This window comes from Cenococcum geophilum (genome assembly GCF_001692895.1).
Source record: "Cenococcum geophilum 1.58 unplaced genomic scaffold K441scaffold_74, whole genome shotgun sequence".
Classification (NCBI taxonomy): domain Eukaryota; kingdom Fungi; phylum Ascomycota; class Dothideomycetes; order Gloniales; family Gloniaceae; genus Cenococcum; species Cenococcum geophilum.
Window position 1 is genome coordinate 779,255 of NW_027137632.1, and position 9,975 is coordinate 789,229.

Below are 9,975 nucleotides of genomic sequence, written 5' to 3' on the forward strand. Positions count from 1 at the left end.
CCTTACAAATAGGTATAAGGGCCTAGGTTTGGGCCCTAAGGTGAAAGCGATATTAAAGTTACACCCTAATATAGAAACCCTTTAATAGAGGAATGGATAAAGGACTTTAATATATACTCCCAGGCGGAATATAAGCGTTATTATTAAGAGATATTTATAGGAGACTTGGAAAAGGAGCTAGGGATAGGTATATAACTTTATATAGGCAATATATAGATATGGTAAATGGTTTAAGTAGCAGACGGGGTAAGATAGGTATTTTAGACACTCCTGTATAAAGGGAGTCTTAAAGTAGTAACCTAACGGTGTTTTTCCTCCCGGATGTAATATGGATGCTATCTAAAGTATTACCTCTTACGTCTCCCCTAAAGGTTTTTTGTATACCTAAAGAAGAGGGTTTTCTTATAGGAATTTGTCTGTATGGACCTACTAGGGGGACTATGTCGGACGGTAAATTAAATCTTATATAATATTTTAACTAAAGGTTGACTTATTTAAATAATAAATAATAAATGTTTATTTATTAATGTTTATGGTGTTAAACGTACCTATAGGTAGGTAGTATTTTTATATAGTTACTAACGATTTAAAAATATATTTCGGTTAGCGTAACCTAAGCGAGCGTTATTTTTATTTTTTCATTTTTAGGGTATTTTTAGCCACCCTGATTAACAGTTAAGGAAAGAGAACTGTTTACAGCCACTGCTGCCAATTAATTACGGCCGTGTGACACTAGTACTCGTATTCTTTCGCCCCCAGCTTCTTCGCTTCTTTCATAGCGACTATAAGTGCGTTAGAAATTGTTGGAATATGAGGTCATGTAGCTAAAGCTCTGTTATTACTTATCTTCTATATAGGTAGTAGATGAGGTTTTCCCCTCATCTTAGCGCCAAGCCTCATCACGTGATATCGTTGTGAGCTTGTCTGCCAACAGAAATGGTTAATCTCACATTTCCTTGTTCAAGCGTCAGAAGACCCTGCATTGTCGAGCCCCCAGGTGACGCTACCTGATGTCGTACCGTCCAAGGATTGCGACTGTCTAGCAACAAATTTGCGGCTCCCCTCATCGTATGCGCTGCCATGTGAAAAGCGTCTTGGTGACTCAACCCCATCGCTACAGCTCCATCCACCATAGATTCGATGATAACGGCAAGAAACGCTGGTGCTGAGCCACAGAGAGCAGTGCATACGTCAAAGACCGGTGTTTTGATGTAGAACACACGGCCCACGCAGCGGAAGACAGTGTCCGTGACGCGAAGCAAAGCATCCGGAAACGCTCGCTGAGGGCTCTCAATAACGGTAGCAGAGTCTCGCACGAAACATGCTATATTTGGCATAGCTCGTATAACAAAGTAACCCCCACCGTCACCGAGTGCTAATTCGAGTTGCGTTGTGGCAACGCTAGCAAGTACACTGATAATTAGTTTCCCCCTTAGTGCCTCTCGCATCCCTGGCTCATCAAATATAGCCGTATACATGTGCGGCTGACAGGCCAAGAGGATAGTGTCCGCTTGTTTGACGCCGCGTAGATTTTGGCCGTCAAGTATTTCGACATTCGCCGCGTTTGCGTGTGAACCGAGTCTATCACTAATAGCAGTGGCGGCGTCCTTGCGACGCACACAGCCCACAAAATGAGCAAACAAGCTCCCCGAATTGTCAGCTGTAAGATCTGCTATTGAAGCAAGCATGCCCGAAAGAATGGCGGTGCCAAGTGCACCTGACACATTGTTAGCTGGTTGATCTTATGGAGCTACAAAAATCATACCGCATCCAAGAACTGTTAAGATCCTCTTGCTCCCGGCAGGGAGTATTCCACTCTCGTGTTCCCCATTCTTCACCATGTTAAGTATGCGATACAGTTGGGTTAAGATTATTTAGAAAAGCAAAATTCCCTCGCTTGAGGGGAAAATGCACGGATAATTTGCGATGCGGAGGACTTTACAGTAACGTGCTCCACCAGCGAGCTGCGAACCCCAAAAACCGCCAAAAATTGGAAAAACTGCTTAATAATTAGCCTTTTATACCTATATTAAGACTCTTAATAAAATTCTAGCGTAATAAGCCCGGCCGTTATTAAAATATTGGGTTTTGGCCCCTAATCTTAAGCTAAATTATAATATCTTTAGAGCTATTTAATAGATTACTTTTTAAATCTAATAAGAGGTTTAAAATAGGTATAAAAGGCTAATTATAGAATTTCGGAATTTATTATTAAGCCGTTGTCGAGATATCAAGGTGCAGTTTTTCCAATTTTTAGTGGTTTTTGGGGTTCGCAGCTCGCTGGTGGAGCACGTTACGGCACGTAGCTTACTCAGTAGCATCGCTAAAAAAGCGCGAGTTCCTCTATTAGTAATAATTCGCCGGAGGCATTACTAGGGCGGAGTTCGGGTTTACTACGAGCTCTGCTTTGAGCCCCATTGCCGCCCAAAAGAGCAGAGCTCGAAGCTTGGACCATCAATCAAGATCATGGTCCGTGCTCAAGGAGACAAAGTGGCTTGTCTTATACTCGAGCACCTTATACCAAGAAACTCTAGTCTTTACGCATCTCTGGTAGATAACCTGTGAATCGGCAAATTTTAAGGAAATATCTAACGTGGTTAACGGGGTTTTGACCGCTCCCCTAGTTATGACCGTTTTGAACTTTTGTTAGTTGTTTACCACCAAATCAACATTTCGGCTAACTTTGATTTTCCAAACGGTTATAACTAGGGGAGCGGTCAAAACCCCGTTAACCACGTTAGAGATAGAACTGAGAGGGGTGAAAATGTGGGAGCGGGGAATCTGCACGGCACGAGCGTATGGATACGTGGAAGTACTAGAGAGGCGGAGTGATGGTAGAGATAAAGTATTGGCAGGAGGTTGTACTGCGAATGAAACTGTTCTTACAATCAATGCTGTGATACTAAATCTGGTGGCAGTTGGATCTCTGGCTGTGATAGGAACTTTGCTCACAGTCGGGAGTCTGGCTGTAATAGAAGCTCTCTACATCTCAGAGGGCATGCCTTTGACGTGATTTATGGCCTGCTCTATGACACTTACTACGCTAACTTAGATAGCTGTGATAGGGATACTGCGCCCGATGGCGACGCGATTTTAGTAGGTGAATGGGGAATTGTGGAGACAAGTCTAAACCAACTAGTTAACAGGAGCTCACGTAAGTGAAGAATCACTCAAGGGAAAGAGGATTGTGTCCTAGGCGAGGGCCGCCGGCCGGCTCTTACCCCTCCCTTTCTTTCCGTGACTAGAAACCCCGCTGCATTCAAACCATATGACTCGATCCCTGGGGGGTTAAAATAAAAGGGAAGAAAAAGCCCAGCCGTCTAGCTCTCTTTGCCCATTTTTACACTCTCAATATTTCTCTGCTGGGAGACTTGGACGTCAAAAATAAGTAGAATGGATGAAAACCCATTGAGATTACAGACCTGTCCGCTCGGCGAGTTCAAACGGCCGACTCCACTTGTACTCATCCACGACTCCGGTGGCACAACCTTTAGCTACTTCCGCCTGGGGAGCTTGAATCGTGACGTCTGGGCTATCCATGACCCTCACTTTGCTACCGCCGAACCATGGAAGGGTGGTTTTGACGAGATAGCCGAGCACTACATAAACTTGATCGAAAGAGCAGGTATCCGAGGCTCGATCCTGCTCGGAGGTGTGTGAAAGAACTTCATCCCCGTACGCCACTGGTTGTTTTTACTCACTCGACCGTCGTAGGATGGTCGCTCGGCGGCTACCTCTCGCTCGCAATTGCTCATAAATTAGTGGCCGTCACAGCCCCTAGCTTCACTGTTATAGGCATCCTGCTTATCGACTCCCCTTTCCACATTCCCATGTGCAAGCTGCCACCTTGCGGCCCAGACCCTGACATTACTGGCCTCCCGGAGCTTGTACGCAAGTCATTTGATAACTACGATATTCTTTTGGACAAATGGGAGCTACCTCAGTGGACTATACCGGCTTTCCAAGGTAAAACAATATATTTTACCGTCGTCGACAAAAGCTTCGCTGTCCCAGACGGTAGAATCCTGCACAAGCCCTTAGGTCAAGACTGGCGCGATGTCAAGACGCGGAGCTTCGAACATGGCACCGCCATCTCAGAACAGTCAATCGAACTACCCCCAGCCGTTATGGTTAGATGCGCTTGGCCCACACCGATCGATACAAGTTCGAAAGAGCCGTGTCATGTAGACAGATTCCGCCACGAGACTCTATTGGGTTGGGACGGTAACTACCCGAACTTCATTAAAGCCGCTATAGATACAGACACCCATCACTTCAACATATTTGAATCTCCAAACGTAAGTCAACCACTATAAACTTCGCCATTCTTTGTTTTTAATTAAAGGAGCCGCCACCTTCATCATTATTCTCTTCTTATTTCCAGCCTTTCTCATCAACTTTACACAATTTCCTCATTGAAGAAGAGTTAGACAATTGTGCTAATATTACCTTTATCTCTTAGGTTAAAACTTTGACGGTACAATTAAACGAATGCTTCGGGATTCTTGATAGTCTTCAAGTTGCCTAACGCAATGATGCAATGCTTATGGAACATCCAGAGGGTGTATAACTTTTCTTGTTATTATTTTTACTCAATAATAAGATATTAAGATTATACTCTAGATGGTTCATCTCAAATAGGATAGTTAGTACAATATTTCCACAGCCTAGCTATAGCTTTAACCTCTTGTACCGGCCCCTATAGCTCGCTTCCAGCTTCATACACCACTATCTTCCTAGACCCCTAGGGATACTATAACCCGTAAGTGGTTAGGATCCGGACAGTAACTCTTGGCAGTAACTTTACTGCCCGAATCTTCTGCCAAGTTTTATTCTGCTAGTGCAAAATTAGTGGCTTAGAGCTTATTTGTTAGAGTTATAGCTTAATTTAGCACGGCCTACCCCTTAGAGGCACCTCTGCGCCTCTTTTATGCCCCTCCTGCACCTCTATCTCCCCTTGCGCCTCTACGCCTCCCTCTGCGCCCCACGCCTCTATACCTCTACGTCTTTATATCTATATTTATGCCTTTACACCTCTCTACCTAACCCCCTATAAGACGTGCAAAGATACGTATAAAGAGACGTAAGGAGACATGGGTAGAGACACGGGCAGACAAGTAGACGCACGAGCGGAGACACGAGTAGACGTACGAGCAGAGCTATAAGTAGAGCCACGAGCAGAGCCACGAGTAGAGTCACGAGTAGAGTTATAAGTAGAGCTATAAGCAGAGTTACGAGCAGAGTTATGAGTAGATAAGTAGAGCTATGGGCAGAGCCATAAGTATAGGGGTATAGAGGTGCGAGGCGTAGAGGTAGAAAAGTTAAGCCTTAATTTACCCCTGTAGATTAACTAAGCACTATTTATCTAGACCTACCTCTAACCCCTACCGACCACCTTCCTATCTAGGCTGTCCCTTTACTTCTACCTTTACTTCTCTCTTTACTCCTCCCTTTACCCCTCCCTCTGCTTGTGGCTCTGCTTATAGCTCTACCCATAGCTCTACTTATGGCCCTACTCCGTAGCTCTACTTATACCTCTACTTGTGACTCTATTTACGCCTCTACTTATGCCTCTACTTATGCCTCTACTTGTGCCTCTACTTATACCTCTACTGCCCATGCCTCTCTTATAAAGGGAGACACGTAGAGAGAGACACGTAAAAAGAGACGCGTAGAAAGAGACGTGTAGGGGGGACATATAAAACAAGAAAGAGTTAAAATAGATAACGGGAAGGCCAAAATAGGCCGCGAGTAGTGTCTTAGCTTCCTTTACCTTCGTTTAAAAGCTCATGCCACCTCATACATACTGCCACCTTGCGCACACACACCGAAATCTACCAAAACACGTCTTTTTAAAGCGCTTATAACGTAATAATAACAATAGCTATTTATACAAAAATTTAAATATAGCTTATTAAATAGTAAATAAAGCTCTTTATGAAATAAAATTATAAAAATAGTTTAATTTATAGTATAATATAAAATAAAATAACTTTTATATAAAATAAAAATACAAAAGTATTATATAAAGTATATATTTTATATTTTTATTTTATAAAAAGCTTTATTTACTATTTAATAAGCTATATAAATTTTTTTAAATAAATAGCTATCGTTATTATTACGTTATAAGCGTTCTAAAAAGACGTGTTTTGGTAGATTTTAGTGTGTGCATAAGGTGGCAGTGTGCACGAAATAGCATGAGCTTCTAATTATGCAGCAGCTTACGGGGCATATAGGGGTAGGGGAGTATTAGTAAACATTGCATTTATATGGCTTTTACTAGTAAAATAGGTGCCTAACTAGTGCCTTAGCACCCTTACCGCCGGTAATTAAAAGATTCGGGCAGTAAAGTTACTGCTAAGAGTTACTACCCGGATCCTAACCGACCCGTAAGTATTGAGACAGAGCTACCCGTATGCGATATATCTACTTTATAGCCTTCTATAAGCTATTATAGCGGAGGAGTAGCAGTTGTAAGCTCTACGTCTATATAGCGGGCAGTCTCTGGGCATATCTATCCTTACCTTAGAAGCTCAGACCAAGAAATCAATTGCGCTGGCGCGCTAATCTCCTCCGGATATTTAATCGATTTCTTAGTCTAAGGCACTTTGGCGAGATTTATATGGAAACATAAGCTTTTTTAGTAAGGAAAACTCACAAACCCTAACAAAATTAGTCAACATCCCCATAACATATTTTAAGGTAAAAATTATATTAAATTACTTAGGAGATTAAGCTCTATAGATTATAAGATTTTAGGCTTTTTATATTTTTATATGGGCCCGTACAGGCCTATATAAAAAGTGCTTATGCTTTTAATAATAGGAATTTCAACTTTAACGAAATTAATCTCAGATTTGGTAGGGGATAATGCAATTTAAAGCCTTTTAATATATAAAGTAGCCCCCTAAAACTTTTAGAGACTTTATTTTATTATATTGTAGAGGAAATCCCCTTATAAAATTGCCAAAACTAAGATTTTTGCTTATGCTTTTAACAAAACTCGCCAAACGCTCTTAGACGTGATTTTGGTAGATGTTAGTCAACTTATTAACGGGCCGAAGGAACATCCACTCCAATTAAATTCACGTCTAAGCTCGCTGAGGTAACATCCATCCCACACATCCAAGATTAGTAAGCGCTTACTAAGTAACGCACGGGCCACTATCGCGAACTTGATTTGAATAACAAAGCACTATTTATATATATAATACTCCAATATTCGGCCGTCTATTTTAATGGGATCTTTTCCCTTTTTATTACCACGCGTTCGCTTAGCCTAAGGGTACCTAATAGCAAGTATGCTAGCTTTATTGTCCGAGTTTATAAGGTCTATACTTACTAATCTAGATTTTAAACTTTGTTAAGCCTACTGCTAATTGGTTTAAAAAAAACTTGCGGGCGGTATTTACCTACAGAATATATGTAACAAACTTTAAAATATTAAGTTCAACCAAAGCTCGGTAAAAGCTCGGCAAAAGCTTTACCAAAAGCTCTACTAAAGGCTTTGCAGCACCTCTGCCTACCTAATATACTAGCTACGCAGTAAATGGAGCACGTAGTGTATAGGGGGGTCCAAGGGGGTCTCCCCCTTAAAGCTTTACTTAAAGCCCTATACGGAGCTCCAAAGCTCTACTAATACGCAGCACTAATATACTAGGAAAGTTCTACAATCGGCCGTATAACCGCCTATATGATTAATTGCCGTATAATTGTCTCTACGAACGGATCTATAAACATCCATATAATTAACCAATCAATTAATTAATCGATCGATTAATTGCCTACACGAACGCCTGTATAAACGCCTATACAATTAATTAATTAAATGCCTATATAATTAATTAAGCAAACGACTATATAATTGCCTATATAATCGTCTCTACAAACGTCTCTGCAGTTAATCGCCCGCGTAAACGCCTGCATATAGCTCTATATAAGGTTCTATATAAAGCTCTACAAAAGCTTTACTAAATACTCCACTAAAGCCTCTGTAAGAGCTCTGCCTATATAGTAAATAGAGTATATAGTACGCAGGGGGGGGGGGGGGGTCCAAGGGGGTCTCCCCCTTAAGCTTAAAGATCTACTTAAAACTCTACTTAAAGCTTAATACGGAGCTCTAGAGCTCTACTAACACGCAGCACTAATATACTAGGAAGGCTCTATAATTATCTACATAAACGGCTCTATAAATAGCTCTATAAATATCTGCACGATTACCCGTACAAACGCCTATATAATTAATTGCCTATACAAACGCCTCTACAATTAGTCAATTAATCAACTAAACGCCTATATAATCGATTAATTAAATGCTTGTACGAACGTCTCTATAAACAGCTCTACGAATGGCTCTATATATAGCTTTACGCACGGCTCTACAAACGTCTATACAATTAATCAATTAATTAATCGCCCATACGAACGCCCGTATAAACGATTAATTAAACGCCCATACAATTGCCTATATAATCGTCTCTATAAATGTCTCTGCAATTAATCGCCAGAATAAACGACTGCATGTCTATACGTCTACACGTCTGCACGTCTATACGTCTGTATATCCGCACGTCTATATATCTATACGTCCGCACGTCTGCACGTCTATACGTCTATATATCTACACATCTATACGTAACTCTGCGTAAGGCTCTGCGTAAGACTCTATATAAAGCTCTGCACGAAGCTCCATATAAGGCTCTACTAAAGCTCTGCCTAAAGCTTACCCCCTACTACAAAGCACGACGGAGGTATAGGATTTGCTAAATTATTAGTATTACTTAAGATTAATGTAAAATTACCATGGGCTAATTAAGTATAGGTCCTTTAAGCTCTGGTACGCGCTGCTCTGCCAGATTAATAAAGTCAGTAATGGTAATAATTAGTTAGTTAGTTACGATTATATTATATTATATAGGAACATAACCAACCTAATTATAATCGCACCTGCTGATTATATTACGTAGATATAACTATATAATCAACTGCGGAAATAGCGGAAATAAAAAGAGGGGGGTAGAACTTTAGGGGGGAGCTTTAGGTAAAGCTCTAGGGGCAATATATGTTATCTACACGTAAGAACTTACGTGGAGATAACATTACATAGAGGTCCGTGCCTAAAAGATATAATTAATATAACTATATAATTAAATCAGAATCACTTTTTTAATTATATAATAATCCGAATCGTGGGGCTGATTATGGTTATATAGTTATTGCCATCACTAAATAGAGTAGGAGAGGCAGCGGCTCTTAATAATTATTAGATGCCGAATGGTTCGCGATAGGCTCCTTCTTACCAATATGGTACCTTAGAGTACTTCCGCGTTATTAAGCCACAAGTCGTCATCCTCCCCCGCTTCCAAAATGACTACCTCATCCTCTAACCCCCCTAAAACTTTCTTATACAGCACCAACGGCTTATTAAACGGTTGCTGCTTATCCTCCTCAATATCCTCATCCTCCTCAATATCCTTATCCACCTTAATATCCTCATCCACTTCGTCGGCCGGTTCTTTGTTTTAGATTAAAAAATAGCTAAGATCTATACCACCGCTCGGTTAAGTAGACATAAGCCAACCTTTAGACTCTACCTTCTCCTTTTACTTCTAGGCCTCCTCCTACCTTTCCTTTTAAAGCTCTTGCTCCGCTATATCGGCAGCATATTTAGCAATCTTAGCACTTATTTTACCCCGCTTATAATGAAGCCTTATAGGAAATACTACGGTTAACTTATTAATGGGCTAGCTGTGTAGGTAAACAGGAAGTCAACAACGTAATAATAACTGGTGGAGTGGTTGCCTAATAGATTAACTCCAATTATATTCTAAGATTCACTACGAGGAAGGGAACTATCTAGGTAGGGACTGTGGTCCTTTAAATACACAACCGTACTCCTAAGAAAGTCGTTACTCTATCTACTCTATCTACTCTATCTGCTCTATTATAGATTGTATAGATTATATAGATTAT

The 9,975-nt window shown here is 40.9% G+C and overlaps 3 protein-coding genes across 3 annotated transcripts; 2 read left to right on the forward strand and 1 right to left on the reverse strand.

Moving 5' to 3' along the window:
- Window positions 1-753: 753 nt before the first annotated feature.
- Window positions 754-1,911, reverse strand: K441DRAFT_621895 (pyrroline-5-carboxylate reductase). Its single transcript, XM_067645983.1, has 2 exons — window positions 1,766-1,911; window positions 754-1,717 (listed from the first exon to the last, which is right to left on the reverse strand). Exons 1-2 carry the CDS (start codon window positions 1,839-1,841, stop codon window positions 900-902), a joined length of 894 nt encoding a protein of 297 aa, XP_067497618.1. The 5' UTR covers window positions 1,842-1,911; the 3' UTR covers window positions 754-899.
- Window positions 1,912-3,261: 1,350 nt separating this feature from the next.
- Window positions 3,262-4,724, forward strand: K441DRAFT_621898 (uncharacterized protein). The gene is made up of 3 exons (XM_067645984.1): window positions 3,262-3,652; window positions 3,715-4,298; window positions 4,463-4,724. Exons 1-3 carry the CDS (start codon window positions 3,394-3,396, stop codon window positions 4,526-4,528), a joined length of 909 nt encoding a protein of 302 aa, XP_067497619.1. The 5' UTR covers window positions 3,262-3,393; the 3' UTR covers window positions 4,529-4,724.
- Window positions 4,725-9,366: 4,642 nt separating this feature from the next.
- On the forward strand, window positions 9,367-9,681 carry K441DRAFT_669735 (uncharacterized protein; the record flags this gene model as incomplete). Its single annotated transcript, XM_067650179.1, has 2 exons — window positions 9,367-9,500; window positions 9,607-9,681. Coding segments are annotated over 2 exons (164 nt in total), but the record flags the coding sequence as incomplete, so codon positions are not given.
- Window positions 9,682-9,975: the final 294 nt, after the last annotated feature.

What these genes read in the sequence shown, in the direction of transcription:
- K441DRAFT_621895 (XM_067645983.1), bottom strand. Translation starts at nt 1,841, where the DNA reads ATGGTGAAGAATGGGGAACACGAGAGTGGAATACTCCCTGCCGGGAGC. An exon ending in CTTAACAGTTCTTGGATGCG is followed by an intron (nt 1,718 to 1,765) that starts GTATGATTTTTG and finishes ACAATGTGTCAG; the next exon opens with GTGCACTTGGCACCGCCATT.
- K441DRAFT_621898 (XM_067645984.1), top strand. Translation starts at nt 3,394, where the DNA reads ATGGATGAAAACCCATTGAGATTACAGACCTGTCCGCTCGGCGAGTTC. An exon ending in AGGCTCGATCCTGCTCGGAG is followed by an intron (nt 3,653 to 3,714) that starts GTGTGTGAAAGA and finishes CGACCGTCGTAG; the next exon opens with GATGGTCGCTCGGCGGCTAC. An exon ending in ACATATTTGAATCTCCAAAC is followed by an intron (nt 4,299 to 4,462) that starts GTAAGTCAACCA and finishes TTTATCTCTTAG; the next exon opens with GTTAAAACTTTGACGGTACA.